At 51.2% G+C, this 19,646-nt stretch overlaps 2 protein-coding genes across 4 annotated transcripts in view; one reads left to right on the forward strand and one right to left on the reverse strand.

Moving 5' to 3' along the window:
* The window catches only part of PLEKHG4 (pleckstrin homology domain containing, family G (with RhoGef domain) member 4), an 11,748-nt gene extending 9,560 nt beyond the window's left edge, over positions 1 to 2,188 (forward strand). For 2 of the 3 annotated variants that reach the window (XM_011996686.1, XM_011996687.1), the window contains 4 exons: positions 587 to 703; positions 855 to 1,091; positions 1,180 to 1,295; positions 1,492 to 2,188. In XM_011996686.1, the coding sequence (XP_011852076.1) occupies positions 587 to 703; positions 855 to 1,091; positions 1,180 to 1,295; positions 1,492 to 1,497 (476 nt within the window). In that variant the 3' untranslated portion in view covers positions 1,498 to 2,188. Of the gene's footprint in view, positions 1 to 586; positions 704 to 854; positions 1,092 to 1,179 lie in introns of all 3 variants that reach the window. The other variant, XM_011996685.1, reaches the window with a different exon arrangement.
* The window catches only part of KCTD19 (potassium channel tetramerization domain containing 19), a 43,484-nt gene continuing 25,949 nt past the window's right edge, over positions 2,112 to 19,646 (reverse strand). The window contains exons 3-16 of the mRNA XM_011996684.1: positions 16,875 to 17,025; positions 15,579 to 15,770; positions 14,230 to 14,361; positions 11,786 to 11,996; positions 9,908 to 10,068; positions 8,568 to 8,668; positions 7,677 to 7,819; positions 7,403 to 7,486; positions 7,014 to 7,128; positions 5,981 to 6,608; positions 4,052 to 4,243; positions 3,716 to 3,870; positions 3,286 to 3,387; positions 2,112 to 2,371 (exon numbers count right to left, since the gene is read on the reverse strand). Of these exons, the coding sequence (XP_011852074.1) occupies positions 2,258 to 2,371; positions 3,286 to 3,387; positions 3,716 to 3,870; positions 4,052 to 4,243; positions 5,981 to 6,608; positions 7,014 to 7,128; positions 7,403 to 7,486; positions 7,677 to 7,819; positions 8,568 to 8,668; positions 9,908 to 10,068; positions 11,786 to 11,996; positions 14,230 to 14,361; positions 15,579 to 15,770; positions 16,875 to 17,025 (2,481 nt within the window). The 3' untranslated portion in view covers positions 2,112 to 2,257. The remainder of the gene's footprint in view (positions 2,372 to 3,285; positions 3,388 to 3,715; positions 3,871 to 4,051; positions 4,244 to 5,980; positions 6,609 to 7,013; positions 7,129 to 7,402; positions 7,487 to 7,676; positions 7,820 to 8,567; positions 8,669 to 9,907; positions 10,069 to 11,785; positions 11,997 to 14,229; positions 14,362 to 15,578; positions 15,771 to 16,874; positions 17,026 to 19,646) is intronic.

Consider the following 19,646-nt stretch of genomic DNA (forward strand, 5'->3'; position numbering starts at 1 on the left):
ATCCCAGCTCACTGCAAGCTCCGCCTCCCGGGTTCACGCCATTCTCCTGCCTCAGCCTCCCGAGTAGCTGGGACTACAGGCACCGCCACCACGCCCAGCTAGTTTTTTGTATTTTTTTTTTAGTAGAGACGGGGTTTCACCGTGTTAGCCAGGATGGTCTCGATCTCTTGACCTCGTGATCCGCCCGCCTTGGCCTCCCAAAGTGCTGGGATTATAGGCGTGAGCCACCGCGCCCGGCCACCATGCCCAATTTTTAAAATTTTTTCACAGAGGTCTCATTATATTGCCCAGACTAGTCTCAAACTCCTGGGCTCAAACAGTCCTCCCACCTCGGCCTCCCAAAGTGTTGGGATTACAGGCATGAGCCACTGTGCCTGGCCAGGGGCCTCATCTTTAAAAGGGGAATATGGCACCTGCCCCACAGGATTGTTGGGAGGAGGGCACCTGGCACCAGAAAGGCTCAGCTCACAGGACAATTTAATGTGCTGGATGGAGGTGTATGGGAAAGACTTATTTAGGGGGTGGTAGAGGCCCAAGGACAAGCTTATGTCCAGAAACGTCCCACTTATGTCCACTCTCCACCCAGAGGTGCGCATGGCTGAGATGGTGTCCATGGGTGTGGGGAATAAGGCCTTCCGAGACATTGCCCCCAGCGAGGAAGCCATCAACGACCGCACCATCAACTGTGTCCTGAAGTGCCGAGGTAGCAGGCAGGCTACAGGGTGTCGGGTAGGAGTAGGAAAGCTGTGCGGGAAGCACTGTGGCCTTCTGTCAGTGCTGACCCGCACTCTCCTTGGGATCTGGGGTCAGGCTAGGCTCTGGCCTGTCCCAGACTGACCCTCTCTCTTATGCAGAAGTTCGATCTCGGGCGTCCATTGCCGTGGCCCCGTTAGACTATGACAGCCTCTACCTGGGGGCCTCGAACTCCCTTCCTGGAGACCCTGCCTCTTGCTCTGTTCTGGGGTCCCTCAACCTGCACCTGTACAGAGACCCAGCTCTTCTGGGTCTCCACTGTCCCCGGTATCCCCCCAACTTCCTGGAGGAAGCAGCACTGGAGACTGAGGCAGAGCTGGGCAGCCAGCCCTCTTTGAGTATGTCTGGGCCCAGCCAGAGACAGGAGGGCATGGCTTGGGGTCTGGGGCCTTCCGTGCTGACAGCTCACCCAGTCTCCCTCCCTAGCTCCTGAGGACTCAGAGGTCTCATCCCAGTGCCCATCAGCCAGTGGCTCCAGTGGCTCTGACAGCAGCTGTGTGTCAGGGCAGGCCCTGAGTAGGGGCCTTGAGGACTTATCCTGTGTGAGTGCCATTCGCCCTTACCCACCAGCCCTTCCCCAGCCCAGGCTGGGCCTGTGACTGTGACCAGCCCCTCCCAGGACAGGGTAGCCCTTTACTTTGGGTAGAGCTTGGGGTGGGTGGGCCAGAGCCATTCCCCAGACACCCCCTGGGCCCAGAGTCAGGGAAGCAGGCATTCATGCCTGGCCTGGCTCTGCAGGTCTGAGCTTGGGACTGGACGAGCAGTAGATCCAGCAGCCTGCAGCTCCAAGGAACATTGCCTCTCTGGATCTGCTGTGACCAGGGTGTGGCGGACACCTGGGCCTCCTCCAACCTACGTGTGCAGCACTGTTGACTACCCTTTCTGATGTGTGTGGCCATCGGACTAACTGGCACGGGGCCTCTCTAGGGGAGTCTGGTTGTAGAGCCTGAATAGGCTCCTGGCCCCATGACCCCTTCTCCTGTCCTCAGCTCCCATCCCAGTTGTGGGTTAAGAACAGGCTAGAGCAGACATTGGGTGTTTTCATGCTATAGGCTGGTGGGGGACCATGTGCCTCTGGGCAGTGACTAGGCTGCCCCCACCCCTCAGGAAGAACATAGGTGGGCTCCTAGCAGCTGATCCCCAATCCCTGGACTTAAAGCTGAGCTGTTACCATAGGGGCAGGTCCACCTCTACAGGGCCCTGATGCTTGCCTGTCCTGGCCCCCAGGCCCAGCCACTTCTTTACGGGGGCATTTTGGTTATTTTGACTTGATGCCTTTTGAATAACTTTCAACAGAGTTGTCTAAAATTATCTTACTGGTTGTTAGGCCTTTGGTGTCTCAGAGAAGGAGTCTAGGTCTTTGATGTGTGATTTACTGTTTTATTTGTTTATAATAAAAAATAGACTGATATGTACCCACTGATGGGCACATGCATTCTGGGGCTATCTCCAGTTAACATGAACCTTGGTGGGTGGGGCACAAGGGGCTGCATCTCTGGACACCCTAGTCCTCTTGTAGGTACTTTCCCAGGATGGAGTACGAGACAGACCTAGACAGGCCCCTCTGGATGAGCAGGTCCATGCAGCGGCCATATTTCCTGGCGAAGGGCAGTGTAAGCTGGAAGGAAAGGCCAGTCTTATCCCTGATTTCCTGGCCAGTTGCCTACTCTAGCTCCTTGTGGGTGGGGTTCTCCCATCGGGGCAGGGACAGGGCAAGCCCGGCTGTAGAGGACTTTTGATGCTCTAGGGCCCAGCTCTGCCCAAGGGCATCTCACAGGATGGGGCTAGAAATGGCTATCAGGGAACTAAGCAGAAAGACTGGAGGGTCAAAAACATGTTTCCTGCTACCAGTTTTCCACTTTCTAGCCACACACGCTGACTTCGCCTTTACAAACCACATATGAGCCAGATGCCTAATGGTAACTGGGTACTAGAGGGCTTATGGTGAAAGGTGTTATAATAATGCTCTTGATTATAGAAGTGTCAGATCAATTAGAAACTGCCTAAATCATTTCCACCTCAATGTTAAAATTAGATTAAGGAATCAGAAAAGGAAAAAAAAAAAAACACAACAAAAAAACCTTTGATCATTTCTTTGCCCTTACTGAACATTTTCTTTTTCTTTGTAAAGAATGCTTAAAAGTAGTTTAAATATGAAAGGAATGTACACAAATGGTGACATCGTGGCCAGATAGGTGAAGCTGCTATCACTGGTTGAAAAGGCCTCACTCCCATATGAGTCAAAGCTTGGGCTCGTATGATATGTGTACCTAAGTGTGGCCAGGGTTGTTAGTGATGAAGGCAGTTGGTATCATTAGAGGAAAACTATAAAAACCAGTGACCTGAATACTGCTTTTGGACTACTCTGGATTGGTTAATTTCATCCAGTTTCTCCCTCCCTGGGAGCAGTGGCCTAAGGTGCCTGTCTAGCTTTCTGGGCAGTACTGACCCAGCCCTGGTGCAGCAAGACACATGTCCATCTGAGGCATCCACAGGGTCAGTGGATTTCCAGGGGTTGCAAGTGACCCTCACCTCCACCCAGCTGTACAGGCGCTCCTGGGTGTGCCGGTCGTCCTTGAAGCCGGTGATGGCCAGCAAATCTACCACAAACTGCTTGGGGCTGATGTGCAGGGTCTGCCAGGAGAGCCCACGATCAGGCAGGGCTAGGGCAGCTCCTAGCCCCTCAGAGTGAGATGCAGAGCAGTGACTTCTCTGGGCCTGCAGAGCCACAGAGGTAGGGGGCAGGCACTGTCACTGCAAATCTGCCTCTTGGCTGAGGCTCAGTCCAGGTGCAACTGCTCTGCTTGCCCGTCCCTGCCTGTCCCACCACTCTTCTGGTCCTGGCCTTCTCCTTAACCCCATCTTGGCTTACTTCCTCTTGCCTTGCACCACTTACTGTGGGACAGGGGAAGAGGTGGAGAAGGTACAGGGTGCCCCAGGGCCTGGGGCCTATCACACATACCCACAACTGGTTGGCCAGGGAGACCACCTTGGCTGTGATGGCTTTGGGGTCCTTTTGCCTGATGGAATCCAGGATGATGTCAGCCAGGAAGCAGTGACATTTCTGTGCATAAAACATCTCTTCCCAGGACAGAGAGAAACTCAGGAAAGTCACTTCTGTGGAGGAGGGAAAGTAGATGTGGCCACATCTGTCAACAATAGGGCCTTAGAGACAGTGTGAGGAGGGGGAGAGGGGTAGGGCCCCCAGGGGCCACTGTCTCTGCCTGAAATAACCTGGGAGGGGGCTCAGGCATCCTCACGAGGAGGCGCAGGGCTCAGCCTGGTTCCAGAGCCTCACCTTGGGGCTGGGGGCTGGCTGTGGGTGGTGTAAGACTGAGGTTGTCCATCTGTGTGGTGTAGATGATGCTGTCCTCAAAGAACATGCAGAAGCCATCGTTGCCCACCACAGGGGGGTGAGTCACTTTGAGGATAACCCCTAGGCTGTCCACCTCACTGGCCTCAGGCAGAGGCTGCTCAGGGGCAGGGATTTCTGTGAAAACAATATAGGGAGGGGGCTCTCCTTTTAAAAAAATTTATTATTATTATTATTTTTTGAAATAGAGTTTTGCTCTTGTTGCCCAGGCTGGAGTACAATGGCACAATCTTGGCTCACTGCAACCTCTGCCTCCCAGGTTCAGGCAATTCTCCTGCCTCAGCCTGCTGAGTAGCTGGGATTACAGGCATGTGCCACCATGCCTGGCTAATTTTTGTATTTTTAGAAGAGATGGGGTTTCACCATGTTGGCCAGGCTGGTCTCGAACTCTTGAACTCAGGTGATCCACCCGCCTCAGCCTCCCAAAGTGCTGGGATTACAGGCGTAAGCTACCACACCCAGGCTTTTAAAATTCTTTTCTTCAATTACCATCAAATCTACCTAAGCAGGGGCTCTCCTTAAGCCACCTCAGAGCCCAAGGAGGGAGGGGACCTCTGGTGACAGGACAGTACAATCAAGTTACCCCAGCCTTGCAACAGCTGCCATCTCTAGTTTCTCAGAAGTGACACCCTGGGCTGGCAGGGGCCTGTCCTGGCTGCTCCTCTCTTCATTGCCCTGGCATCACTGCAAGTCAAATCCTGAACATTTTGGAACTCCCAAGAAACTCCAGATTCCTCTGTTGAATTAAGATGTCTCAAATGGAGTGGACAGTAACCCAGCTGAGGGCTAGAAATCTTTATAAAATTTTAAGTTGAGAGCTTTTGGGGCCAGCCTTTGATGCATGTCCAGAGAGTGGACATGCTTTGTCATCCCAAGCTTAACAGACCAACTTAGGGCTCACAGGCAAGAGTCCAAGAAGGCCCCTCCAAGCAGGGCTGGAGCCACTAATAGGGAAGGTGACAATACTGCAGGCAGGGCTTTGAGGGAGCAGAGGCAGCAGCCTGGCACAGCAATTATCAGCACAGTTCCTTGGCCGCCTCCCCTTAGCTGGCTACACACACTATCCAGCTCAGTCCCTGTAGCCCCTGCTACCTCCTGGGCTTCTCCACCTGGATGTCCCTTGGCATTTCACACTTAGTGTGTGTCCTTCCCCAGGCTCTGCTCTTTCTCTTACTCACCTCAGTAAGGGCCCATCCACCCCCTTGTAGTCCCACAGGCTAGAAACCTGGCTCCTCCTTGGCCCAACCCTCCTTCCATCCCCTAGCTGCCTAGCCTCCTTCCCCTAGCCTAGAAAGAACTCCAAGTGGCTTCGAACACCTAGCTCCTGCTTCATTTCCTCTGCTCCTGGAGCACACTTTCTGATGGGCACACCTGATCCCTGTGCTCTTGTCTAAAATCCGTCAGAGGCTGCTCACTCCTGTCCTGGTCAGAATGGAGTACCACGTCCTGAAGCTGGCCCGCAAGCCCTGTCCTGATGACTTCTGTCTTCAGCCTCATCTTTTATCACATCTGCACGTGAAGCCTGGCCTCCAGCTAGACTCATGCCCTGCACTTCCAAACATCCTGGACTTCATCCTTCCCCTGCTGACTCCCCAGCCCTCAGCCTCTTTTGTGCTCCTGCTTCATAGGCACCCTCTTCCCACAGCGCTCATCCCTTCACCATGTGTTCTCCTGGCCCCTCCAGCCATGCCAATGTGCCGGTCATTTCTGTGTCTGCTGCCTGGCACAGAGATGGCATTGGTGAGCAGGGGGGGTCTAGTCCTCCTTTGTCACTAACTTGCTCTGCCATCTTGGCCAAGGAGTTTGCCTTCTCTGTTGTGAATAAGACTTAGATCAAAGTGGGACAGGACTCACCTCTCTCCTTGGTCCTCTGCTTGCTCCAGTCCTTCAGGGTGATGGGTCTTTTTTGGGGGAAGTATGACTTGAAGGTTGGCTCTGGCCCCTTGTCTTTCGGTCCAGCTCCAGCCCCTGCCTGTGGTCCTGGATCCTTCTCTGAGGCTGTGGAATGGACTTTCCAGGCAGCTGAGGGGCTGGGCTGGGAAGCAGCCTCACTTCCCAAGGGGAGCTGCAGGGTGGCCTCCTCCAAGGGGCTGCTCCGGGAGGCTGTCAGTGGCTGGAATTCCCACTGTTTGCAATTGACCATGTCCCATTCTCTCACCAGGGAGATGAGTTTTTGCATGGGAGTGGCGGGAGGGTCTTTGGTTTCAGATTTCTGTGTGAGGTTGATTGTGGTGCATTTCTTCTTTGGGGGGCTCTCAGGGTGGCTCCCCCAGTGTCCGGGGTTGGTACATAAGCCAGGGCAGTGTGAGTATGTGCTGGGGTTGCCAGCCCTCTTGGCATTTCGGCATAGGGACACCTGGATGGGCCGGGTATACTGCTCAGCCTCCTCCATCTGGTTGGACCTGGCCAGGTTTCCATTAGCCTTGTTCCATGGAGCCCTGTCACTGCAGTCTTCAAAGTCCACAGGCATGTAGGCTGTGGTCTGGGGAGGGAAGGGCACAGTAACTCTGGATAGGTTGGGCATGGACATCAACACCTTGCCCAAGATCTAATAAGCTGGGCCTCCAGGACTTCACTTGCTCCCCCTGAACAATCTCATCCCTGACAGGGGTCACCCACTTGAGCTTTGCTCAGGCTGAGTAGGGGTAGTACCAGCCCAGTGGCCTGTCATTCCAACAGGAGATTCAATCAGCATCGCAGGCCACAAGTGGCCAGTAAGTTCCTGTGCCTCCTTCACGGTTCAGAAACCAGGTTCTGTCCTAGGAATCCATGTAGGCCCTGCTCTTTCGTTTTACTGCATCCCTCAGTAGCTGAGCCTGCCCCCCTCCACCCTGAGCCTGGTGGTAGTGGTTTTTGAGGACAACAACCAGAGGAGGCTGGGGCTTACTTCTTTAATGTCTCTACTGAACTCTGCCAGTGACCCTGGCCCTTCTGTCACCACGTGCAGCCTCCTGATGGGAAAAGCTTCTTCATTTTCAGATTCTTTCTCCTGAGTCCATGACCTGCAGAAAGAGGGGTGGGTTAGTGAGCAGAGACTTCCATCAGGCCATTGGCCAGTTGGTCAGATCTGCCCTTTGGCTGGGAGTTAATGCTAGACAGCAGAGAAGAAGGGGCTCTTAAAGGGTTCTGCCTAGGTCACTGGCCAATCCTGGGCCTGCTTCACTCCCTCAACCCCAAGGAGAACAGGATCCTCTAGGAGTGGGACTTAGGACAGGATTTCAAGAGGAATTTAAAGGACCAAATTCTAAACATAGAGTTGTGAAAAAGTTTCCTTACTTGTATGCTTCACATTGTGCAAGGGCTTCTGAGAGGGATGGAATGTGGTATTCCTCCACCTCCTGGCAGAAGAGGGGCCATTCCCTACAAATGACAAGGAGATGTCTGACTGGGCAGCTAGGGTGGGAGTGTGGGAGGGGGCATAAGCTCCTGGAGCTGCTGCCGCCGAAATAAAATAACCTCCTCCCTGAAGGCTGCAAATCAGGTCTCCTTTGTTGCTAAGGGAGGGGTCAGCCTTCATGATTTCATCTTACTGTGTCCTTGCTTCACTTACTTAAATTCAGATGGTAAAAAGAGTTTGCCAAGTCTCAGGAAGTTGAGAATGTGTCGGAACATCTGGCCATCCCCGTGGATGAGCAGGGTTTGTCCATATGTGATCCAGTACACTCTCTGAGGGTTGGACAGCAGTTCTGGATACTGGAGGGGGTTGGACACCAGACTCAGTCTCAAAGCCTCGGTCTTTGGGAAGGGACAGGCCAATCTTCTTTCACTCCCCTTTCCCAACCACACTAGAGCAGAAGCTTTGAGATTTCCATCTCCCTGTCTTGTCAGTCACAGGGAACTATGGTAGGGAGCAGAGCATCCAGGGAGAAGCACATCATCCCTGCTTCAACTTTTCATGGCCCCTAGACCACCGTCTCAAGGCATTTGGAAGCCCACCGTACCTCCTTCTCAGTCCAAGCCCCTCAGAGCTGGCCCCCTCCCTACCCAAACTCCAGAGGGCCAACAGGCTGCTCGGTTCACTTGCGCTCTGTTTGTTTTGTTTTTTGAGGCAGAGTTGCACTCCATCACCCAGGTTGGAGTGCAGTGGGGCAACCTCGGCTCACTGCAACTTCCACCACCTGGGTTCAAGTGATTCTGGTGCCTCAGCCTCCCAAGTAGCTGGGATTACAGGCACGTACCACCACACCCCGCTAATTTTTGTATTTTTAGTACAAATAGGGTTTCACCATGTTGGTCAGGCTGGTCTTGAACTCCTGACCTCGTGATCTGCCCACCTCAGCCTCCCAAAGTGCTGGGATTACAGGCATGAGCCACTGCGCCTTCCGGGAAAGTCTTTGTTCTAAGCAAGTGCTGGAAGCTGTGTGAGGGCCAGGTGATGGCCCCCAGAGCAGCTCAGGTGGTGATGCCAGATGGGGAGCAGGGCAGCCAAGGCTGGCAGTACCTTCAGCAGTGTCTGCAGGGTGGTTGCATACCAGTGGCTTCCAACATACACTTTGATGATCTGTTGTGGGGAATACACAGTGATCTCTGCTGTCCACTCATCTATGGGAATCAAGGAGATAGAACACATAATCATATGGCCAGAAGGGAAAGCAGGTAGGGCCCTTTGGTCAGTAGTGTATTTCATGTTAAGTCTCAATATCTTTCCTCAGTCATATTGTGTTGCCTACTCTGAGAAGCAGCAGAAATCCCTGACATAAACGTTGCTTGCTGCAAGGTTTCCTGGGTGGTGAGGTGGGAAAGGGCACTGCCCCTCTTCACCTGACCCTCCTCCCTCAGGAAAGCTGGGTTGATGATCCTGTCCACCTACAATGCCAACTGCCTCCGGTTTCTGGCTGGGTGTGTCCTGGGTGTGTAGCTTTTCATGTGGCCACTCAGACTGAAGCTAAGAATCTCCCTCTGCGTGTTTGTGTTTGTGGTTTGGCAAATGTCATGGAGCCTACTCCCATCAAATCCCTGTCACTTTTATGAGACTAAGCCTCTAGGCATGTCTGGAGAATGGGGGCTATATGCTGGGAAGATGAACCCATGACCCTTTTCCTGGAGCTGACTATATGTAGGCCTTGTTCTGATGTTTGGGAAGCAGTTTCTAATGAGCTCTGTAATGAATGAAGGGTATATAACTAGATTATATAACCAAGAGGTAAGATGTATAGAATTAGAATGTGAACTCTAGGAAGACAGAGACTCTGTTGCTTACTTCTGTACCACCAATGTCTACTGCTGTCCTGGTATATGGCCAGTACACAATAAATGTTGAATGGTGCTAAATGATAGTAATACAGCTTAAACTTCGCCCTCCAGATTTTTGGTAATAAGAAGTTATAGGCAGCTGGTGAAAACAACAGTAGCTTTGGACTCAGTCAAACCCCAGCTTGACCACTGTGTAACTTGAGCGAGTTTTCTTCTCTGAACCTATTTTTCAGCTATTAAATGGACCCAGGGACAGCTCTGTTTAACATCGAGGAGGCTCCTCCCTGCATGGCTATGAGAAGCACAGCAAGTCAGCTCCCAGGGTCAAGGCAGGCCTGCCTTGGGGGTCCTGCATGGCTGCAGACTGGGTAACAGCCCTGTCTGCTGCTGGAGATGAATTGTGGACTTGGAGGTGAGGACAGAGCACTTAACATTAAAGTTTCCCTTTCGTAAAAATCCAAAATATTGGCCTGGCTTTCCCCTCCTCCTCCATCTACAGTTCCTCGTCCTGGCCACCTCATCTATTCCCTCCAATCCCCCAGATACTCCCCTGATGCTAAATTCAAACCTAGAAACTTTCTCACTTACTGAGCACATCCATGGGTGCCAAAGTCCTCGGCTCCAGATGAGTCTTCAAAGCCACTTTCATTGGCTCGTAGGTGATGTCCCTTTTGTCCAGGAAGGCACAGAGCTCGTATACCTCGGAAATGGTCTCTGTCAGGGGCAGCCGGCAAGTCCCCAGCCAGTTCCTACCCAGAGGAAAGGCGTGTTATGAAGAACATCAGCATTGCACCCCAATAGAGTCGAGCCTGTAAACTTTCCATGCCTAGGATGCCTTGCCACAACACTGGCTCAAATCAGGCATTATTAACATCGTTTCCTTGTTTTTTTTTTTTTTTTTTTTTTTAAGACAGAGTCTCACTCTGTCGCTAGGCTGAAGTTCAGTGGTGCGATCTCAGCTCACTGCAACCTTCACCTCCCAGGTTCAAGCGATTCTCCTGCCTCAGCCTCCAAAGTAGCTGGGACTACAGGCACCCAACACCACGTCCAGCTAATGTTTTTTTTGTGTGTGTATTTTTAATAGAGACGGGGTTTCTTTTTTTTTTTTTTTTTTGAGACGGAGTCTTACTCTGTCACCCAGGCTGGAGTGCAGTGGCGCGATCTCGGCTCACTGCAAGCTCCGTCTCCCAGGTTCATGCCATTCTCCTGCCTCAGCCTCCTGAGTAGCTGGGACTACAGGTGCCCGCCACCACGCCCGGCTAATTTTTTGTATTTATAGTAAGGACGGGGTTTTACCATGTTGGCCAGGATGGTCTCAATCTCTTGACCTCATGATCTGCCTGCCTTGGCCTCCCAAAGTGCTGGTATTACAGGTGTGAGCCACTGCGCCCGGCCCGTTTCCTTGTTTTAACTGGAAATCTGTCTAACCTTGTAGGAGAGTAAGCCTGGATAACAGGTCACATTTTTGGAACTGAGCTTGACTTATTTCAGCAAAGCCCTCTAAATGGACTAATTTCATGTCTCCAGGCCCTGTTTCAGGTTCCAGGGCCAGCCGAGGGCCCAGCCACTCCCTTTTTGCCCCATATGCATTTGCCTAAGACATCTCAGTCACTGTGCCGCAGCCTGCCACAGTCTTGGAAAAAGACTGGGGTCTGAACATCAACCCCCTTCTCCAAACCCTCCCTTCCAAGGCACCTGTCTTTGCCCTCTGTGACATCAGGGTGGACATCTCTGAAAGAAATGGACTTTATGGGCCAAAAGAGCCCAAAACAACAATATTGGGACAAGACAGCATTCAGGGTCAGCTGACCCTCTCACAGGGGCTCCAGAAAACCCACTTCTACCTTCAATTTTGGTACCAGACTATTTTGCGACCCTCAGAGAGTTGCTCTGTTGTTCTGCACCTCAGTTTGCCCTTCTACAAAACAGGGTTGGATTCCTTGCCCCTGCACTGAAGACATCCTGAGCTCATCCCACAAGGCAAGGGCTGGGGATCAGCACCTCTGGGAAGCCTGGCCTGGCCTGCCCTGCCCTGCTTCTAAGGAGGGCTCACCCCTGGCTATGGCCATTCTGTGTGTCCAGTGAGCCTCCCAAGAGTGGCAGAGGACCTTTGTAGAGGGGTCTGCACAGGGAGGTACCCAGCTCCCTGAGGGTGTGACTGTGGCCTGGTCACCTCAGACCTAGCACAGGGCTAGAACCAGGGAAATGGACTGCAGAGGACAGAAAGAGGAAATGGTCTGAAGCCTTTGAACCTTAGCAACCCTCGTACCTTGGCACCAGCCCTCTCCTTTGAGGCCCTAACCTGGTGGTAGTTTGGCGGTGCTGGTGATGGGAATGGCTAAAATGATGGGCTGGCCCCAAGGACACACTTCCCCTCTGGCTAGTGGGAAAGGCCCCAGTTTATTCTGAGAGGGAAGGGCAGAGCCAAGCGTGATGGGACTCAGCGTGCCCTAAGGAGGGCCTCACTTGACATGCTGAAAGAGGACGCCATTCCCTGTGATGTACAGTCGGCTTCCGTCTAGCGTGCTCTCGATGCGAAGCTGGCCCAGCGCAGAGTCCGGGTACTTGACCAGCAGACCCAGGGCCATTGTGTAGAGCGGCTTCACGGACTCCAGGCTGACTGTGCGGGCCCCCTTCCCAGGGCTCACGGGAGGACAGGTGGTCCGGGAACAGCCACCTGTGTCAAGGAAAAGGGTGTATAGAACTAGACTGTGAACTCTAGGAAGGCATGGTCTTCCTAGACCCCCATGGTCATGGCTGGATGGGAGGCTTTGGGGCTTGGTTCCTACTGCTACATCCATTATACCGAGGAGGCTCAGAGGGAGGATATTTCCTTGCACAGTCCAAGTCGAGATCTTCTCAAAATCAGTATAATTTTTTTGTATACTCAGGCTTAGAAATCATAACTATTTGTTGGAAGGTGAGTTGGGAGTGGGGGGATTCATTTGCTGTATCACTAGCATCTGAATTTCCTAAGTTTCAGGAAAGCAGCCATCTGGCCCCAGCCTCTGCAGGAGTCTTCATTAGTCCCAAGCTCTACTGTAACCATCCAAGGGTAAGGAACGGCAACCATAGCCTGGAAACTCAATGTGTGTTACAGGCTTCCTGGATTCACAGCCCCTATTGCTGGCTCTCCTGGGCAGAATTTCCCCCAGAGACATACCTTGTGGCATTATTTTCAGGGTGAGTATTTGGGTTGCTGGTTTATGGGTGGGACCTTTTCTCCTACAGTGGGCCCAGGGTACAGTCCAGAGAATACAGTTATCACAGCCTTCAGGACCCTGCTGCTGTGGCAACAATGTGCCAGTGGGCACACTGCTGGGGGATGTTCGTGGATCATCTCCAATCCTCAGAGCAACCCTACAAGAGGGGGTAGTGCTATCATCATTTCATGCTGAAGAAGCTGCCCTGAGAGGCTAATGAAGTATCTTGCCCTAAACTGCAAAGCTAGGCAGAGGCGGGGCTAGGATTTGAGGTCAGCTCTGTCCAGCACCAAGGTTACCACAGCTGTTTCCCTTATTGTGATGTTAAAGCCACCTTTTGTGTTTGAGGAGTGCTGCCAGCTTCCAGAGCCTGGATGTCAACACAATTCCTCCATCTTTGCATTGCTCTGTGGAGCAGGGACTATGCTATCATCCCACAGTGATCTATGTTCTCTGAGGAATAGAAGGCTTTGAGGGAAGGGGCTGAACTCACACTGCCTTAAGTGGATTCTAAGGCCCTGGGACAGGGTCCTGAGACCTGCTGCAGCATGCCACTCCCCACAGAGGGTGGGTTTCTTTTTTGAGAAGGAGTCTTGCTCTGTCACCCAGGCTTGAGTACAGTGGCATGATCTCAGTTCACTGCAGCCTCCTCCTCCCAGGTTCAAGCAATTCTCCTGCCTCAGCCTTCCAAGTAGCTGGGATTACAGGGACACACCACCATGCCCGGCTAATTTTTGTATTTTAGTAGAGATGGATTTTCACCATGTTGGCCTGGCTGGTCTCGAACTCCTGACCTCAAGTGATCCGCTTGCCTTGGCCTCTCAAAGTGCTGGGATTACAGGCATGAGCCACCAGCGTCTGGTCAAGAGGATGGGTTTCTATTTGTCTGGGAGAAGGCTGGGAAATCTATGCCTGAAGATAAGGAAAGGCTTGATTGCCATGGGATAAATGTCTGGTGATGCCCAGGCCAAATTTCCCATGCGCAGTGCAGTTCTACACATTCTCAGGATGGTGGCTGAAGCCATGCTTAGGTGGCTGGTGCCCTATAACATGCACAGTAGCTTCCATGGAGGCGGAGTTGGGAAATGGAATGATGAACGGCCCTGAGGAAACCATGAGGAGAAGAACAAGCTGGAATGAGGTAGGGCTGGGAGCACGAAGGCCTGGGCTGGACAGGGATCAGCAAGTGTCAGGAATAGGCAGAAACAGGCACATCTGCCGGGGGTTTCCAGGTGAGGTGATGAGGGAATTTGGGGGCAGGTGAGATGCGTGAAGCACTGAGCATTTCCCACACCTCCAACCATATCTGGAAGAGGAAGGATGGGAGTGACTGGTGGGTGCTCCTAGTCCCCACCACTTTCACAAGCAGGGCAGACCTCCCCTACCCCTGAGAAGCCTGCTCTCAGGTCCGAAACATTCCAGCCTGGCTCCCCACCCAGGCTGGGCTCCTTCTGATCCAGGCTGGGCTGGGCTTCCTACACCCCTGGCTGGTTGCCCACTCCCTACCCTCAGTGGGAAGGCTAAGCCGGCAGAGCAGCATGCAGGATTTCAGGCTGTGAATCCTCTTGGATTCAGAGTCAGCCAGAAGACCCACTTCTCTCACTAACCCCCAAAGCCCGAAGTGGTTGTGGAAGGGGAGATTGTTCTTGGCTTTTCCAGGTCAAACCAAGACTATCAAGGGGAGGCCAAAGTTTCCTGGCGACATACCCATGTTCATCCGGTACCACCTTATGGCTTCAGTGAGTGCAGGGATTTCCAGAATTTCCACTTCTGCTTCTAATACATCAATGTTGGAGAAATTATCCGGTAGTAAAATCTTCTGTGAGCGAAGAAAATTCACTTGAAAAACAAAGGGGAACACAGTGAGTTAATGAGGCTATTTCTGGTTTAACTGCAGGTCCTGGTTTTGGCAGATTTCTGGTGCTGTAACTTATCCTAGGTTCTCCTTGTTCTGAAACAACTTCTCAACATACCTGATTAGATTAGCTTTGAGTGTGTGGTTTTCAAGGTGAAAGACCCCACATTACTTTGTTTTCCTGTGTCTGAGGCCATGGGTGTGGCCTCCTGTGGCTTGGCCTGGGGCTCCCAAGCCAGGCCCTCCTGGTGGGCACACTGGCCCTGAGACTTACCCTGCGAGTCTTGACCCAAGAGCAGGTCATTCCAAAAGAGGGAGTTGTCTTGCTGCTTAGAGAGGAGGGGCCCGGCCGAGCCTGGGCTGGCGGGTGGCACTTGCAGTTTGTCCCTGCCTGGACTGCAGTATGGGAGGCAGAGATGGAGCCAACGCTAATGTCCTGTGTGAATCAACTTGGAGATACAGAAGCACATCACAGACAACTTTCTAGGTGACTATGAATATGAATGACTGGGGTTCCAGACATTTGGGTTCCTAGTGTAACTTGAATGTTTACTGCCCTATCTATCTAGATAGCAGTAGCATCTTGGGGTCAAAGAGGTCATTCAGTTCGCATCCCAAACAGAGCTCATCCTGGGGCAGTAGGGGGAGAGAGCCTCTCTGTCAAAGGTGGAAAATCTCATCCTTCCTTAGGCCACTACCTCAAGTGGACAATTCTGCTATGACTCTGAGGGAACCTGTGACTATCCACCCTCCTTCCCTTTTATTCTGAGTTTGCTGACATTAAGAGCAGGTAGCACCATCCTTTGAAACAATCTGGATTCCTCATTTTATGGTGAGAGGAACTGAGGCCTGGAGGCCAGTTGGATACATAAGGGCAGAGTAAGAAGAGAAGCCGACTGGCAACCAGCTGAGCTCCCTGCCCTTCACACCAACTCCTGTGGTCCCTGACACTTTCCAGTGCCCTTTTACAGCCAGGCCATCCCAAAACAAATAGGGAATAAAATAGCCCTGAGTCTAGCAAGATTCTAATGCTGGAATCTGCTTGCCTCCTGGAAGGCTCTGTCATGCTTCCACCACCTCTACCCAGGGAAGCTCCTGAGGCCCTGAGCTCCAAGCTGGGCCTCTGTGGGACATGTAATGGGGAGGGGTGAATGGGCCCTATCAGCCCACCCCCCACCCCACCCCTGGACAGAGCAATCACCAATGAAGCGGAACTCGCTGCACTCGCACTCGATGAGGGCCACCGTCTCAGCCAGCCACAGCAGGTTGTCTTCAGTCACTAGGCTGGGATACTTGGCCACCAGGTCTAGGGGCAGGAAGCAGTAGTGCACCTCCTCTTCTGTGTCTAACAGGGGTGTGTCCATGAGCCCCAGAGGTGCCTTATCATGTAGGCCTGGAAGAGAACATGTAGGCAGTGTCGCCACCACCCAGAAGCCAGGGGATCTGATTCCAGCAGGGCTTTCACTGACCCAGGGGCCCCAGAGGATGCTAGAGAGACTACCCAGGAGATGGTCCTTGCCACTTGCCAGACACATCTTCCTTCTTTCTCTTTTCAGTTGTAGCCCTAAGATCTGGAAGGCATGTGGTAGGAAGTGGGGCGTGGAAGTCTATTTTTTTTTTTCTTTTCTTTTTTGAGAGGGAGTCTCACTCTGTTGCCCAGGCTGGAGTACAGTGGCACCATCTCGGCTCACTGCAACCTCTGTCTCTCACATTCAACTGGTTCTCCTGCTTCAGCCTCCCAAGTAGCTGGGACTACAGGCATGTGCCACCACACCCAGATAATTTTTGTATTTTTAGTACAGACAGGGTTTCACCATGTTGTCAGGCTGGTCTCGAACTCCTGACCTCACGTGATCTGTCTGCCTCAGCCTCCCAAAGTGCTGGGTTACAGGCATGAGCCACCGTGCCCAGCTGGAAATCTTTTTTTTTTTTCTTTCTATAAACAGTGAAGGGCAGTGGGACATGTGACATTTCGACTTATGTACCCAAAGTCATTAAATTCATTTACCCATTTGATCCTTTCTAACTGATCAAACCAAACACAGTGATCCACAGACAAAATAGATACTTTTGACACTCCTGGAAGCTAAAATCCATTAATAATCATAAATGCTTTGTACTCATGTCTCAGATAGGCTGAACCATGCTGCCAGGCACCTATCAGACAATGATCATTTGGGGACATTCTGTGTGTGATGGTTGGAGGAAACTCGAAAGAATGGTGGCATTCCCTGATGAATAGGAGGGAGTGGAATGAAGCCTTGCCTTGCCCATGTGAAGCCAGAATGCAGAGGAGTGAGTATGGAGGAGGATGTTGGTTCTAGCAGGCAAGCAGCCATGGAGAGGGCCTGTGGCAGGGCAGAAGATCAAAGGAGATGACAGAGACTGCCCCAGAAATCAGGCACTCTCTGCTCTCTGGATGGAAGCCATTTCTGTTAGGGTATGGAGAGGGAAAGTTGGTGTGGGCTTTAGGGAGGGCCAGTCTATCCCAATTTACCTGTAAAGGCTGGGCTTTTGATTGGAAATTCTGAGGGTTTGCTAATACACTTCCATGTACGCCAATAGTTCAGAGATGCTCTCTCAGCAACAGGTATGTCTGCAGGCCGCACGCGTAGATGGTGTTTCCCTTCCTTCAGATTATCTAGAGTCTGTTAGATAAAGAAGAGTACTATCTTGAGAATCTAAACCAAGTAACTATCTACCAATTCTAGTGTGACGATCAGGAAAAACAGTATGTGACTTACTTTGGTTTTTTTCTTTTTTTTTTTTTGAGACAGAGTGTCGTTTTGTTGCCCAGGCTGAAGTGCAGTTGTGTGATCTCAGCTCACTGCAACCTCCACCTCCTGGGTTCAAGTGATTCTCCTGCCTCAGCCTCTCGAGTGGCTGGGATTACAGGCACCTGCCACCACACCCGGCTAATTTTTTTTTTTTTTTGTATTTTTAATAGAGACGGAGTTTCACCATGTTGGCCAGGCTGGTCTTGAACTCCTGATCTCAGGTGATCCATCTGCCTCGGCCTCCGAAAGTGTTGAGATTACAGGCATGAACCACCATGCCCAGTGACTTACTTTAACTGTTTTGAAATAAATTAGGCAATCACACACACAAAAAATGTAAAAATGTAGGGCTATAGGGTGACATGCTGATATTCAAAGTCCCAATGATTATTTCTCTTCTGATTTTTGAAACAAGTTTTATTATACTTTTATGTTGAGTAGTAGTAATTTATCTTGCACAATCTAAAGAGTAATTTCTATTTAATCATTAAAAACTTGTTATTTTTTGCTATCATTTTTCTTCAAGTGCTCAAAACCACTTTTGACCTGTTATAATTGTGATTTGCTATTGTTTGTGTTCATCCTAACCCTGGGTAGTGATCTAAGTGGTGAGATTGAGGTATAATAAACATGTCTTATATTGCCACAGGGCTCCACATTTTTCAATGCACTTTGACACATGTTTGCTCATTTACCATGACATGACTCTGTGAGACAGATGTGGTTGGTGTCTTACTGATGAGGCAGCTGAGGTCAAAGGCTTTGCAGCCTGCCCAAGCAGTCTTCCAAGTCCAGAGCTTGTCAGCTTGAAGGATCAAGCGACCAGGGGTGGGCTGAAGCTGGAGTGGAGCACCCCAACTAGGCAAGCCTGAAGCTCAGGGCGGTCTTTGTGCCACCCTTACCCAGGGACCCATTCTCCCTCAAAAGTCCTGGAGGGGGCAGATTATCATAACATCAGCCCCTTTTTTTTTTTTTTTTTCTGCCTTTACTCTAGAAGAAGATACATAGGATTTTCCCAATAAATTTCTGGATATAGCAGGGCAAGTGGTACTTCAAAGGCACCAGGTCCTCATAATGGACAGATGCCCCAGATTCAGTCTGAAACTAACAAAAGTATCTGCCTCTAAATGTTGCTATGTCAATGAAGCCCTTGTGAAGTTGCTCTCAAAAATCCTGAGCATTGAGACTAGCCCTCTGGTGGCCAAGCTATAAACTGTGCCCGCATAATCACTTAAGGTCGATGCAAAAGAAGGCGGGCCAGAGTGGGAGAATCTTTCCCACTTTGGATGGTTGGAGGGTTTGCAAAAGCACTGGGCAATGGTGGGATCATGGGGAGTGCTTTCCTGTGGCAGTGAACAATGGGGGAGACAGTGTGTGTGTAGAACGCTGGAAGACAGTCTGTCATTCACTTGAGAAATACTCATTGTGCATCACCAGGGCCACAGTCAGACACTGTGCCTGCCCTCAAGAAGCTCTCAGCTTGGGAGAGAAGAAAGACATGAAAAACCACAATTTACGTATACTGAGATTAGAGCCAGTGTCAGTTACGAAGTTTCTGGACTTCCAGGAACCCTGGGATTTCTTTCCACAGCATTAGAAGGGAGCATTAGAGTCTCCCTCTGTCACCCAGGCTGGAGTGCAGTGGTGCAGTCTAGGTTCACTGCAACCTCCGCCTCCTGGATTCAAGTGATTCTCCTGCCTCAGCCTCCCAAGTACCTGGGATTACAGGTTCCTGCCACCATGCCCGGCTAATTTTTGGATTTCTAGTAGAGACGGGGTTTCACCATGTTGGCCAGGCTGGTCTCGAACTCCTGGCCTTAAATGATCCACCAGCCTTGGCTGGTGCTGGGATTATAGGTGTGAGCCACTGCGCCCAGGCCTGCCTCTCCATTTTCTCTCCTTTCCCCTAGTCCTGGTCCCCTAGCCCCCAGTTCCTCTCCACACAGTGATCTTGCAAACATATGAGGTGAGTCCAAATCACTCCTCATCTTAAAAAACTTTAGTGCTTCCTGTTGCTATGGGATAAATCCAGATTCTCCTTTGCATTGCACATAATGTCCTTCACAATCAATGGAGGGAGTAGGGTATACATGAAAAGCACAAGGGCTTTGAACTCAGCATATCTGGGGTAAATCCTGACTCTGTCACTTAAGAGCTAACATTTATTAGCCATGGACTTTTAAACTGAATCCTTCCAATCTTCCCCTGACAACAAACTAGGCTCTGGTCTCATCACTCCCTTTGAGGACATGGGAAACTAGGTCCAGGAAGAGGTAGGGGACTAAGTGCACCAAGTAAGTGGAGATGCTAGGAACGAAACCCAGGACTCTGGAGCCCAAGCCCTTAGCGACTGTTTTGTTTTTATTGATATGTAATAGTTGTTCATATTTTTGGGGTACATGTGATATTTTGATACATGGATACAATGTATAATGATTAATTTAGGGTAATGAAGATATCCATCACGTCATTTTTTTTTTTTTTTTTTTTTT

Source organism: Mandrillus leucophaeus, unplaced genomic scaffold (genome assembly GCF_000951045.1).
Source record: "Mandrillus leucophaeus isolate KB7577 unplaced genomic scaffold, Mleu.le_1.0 Scaffold522, whole genome shotgun sequence".
NCBI lineage: Eukaryota > Metazoa > Chordata > Mammalia > Primates > Cercopithecidae > Mandrillus > Mandrillus leucophaeus.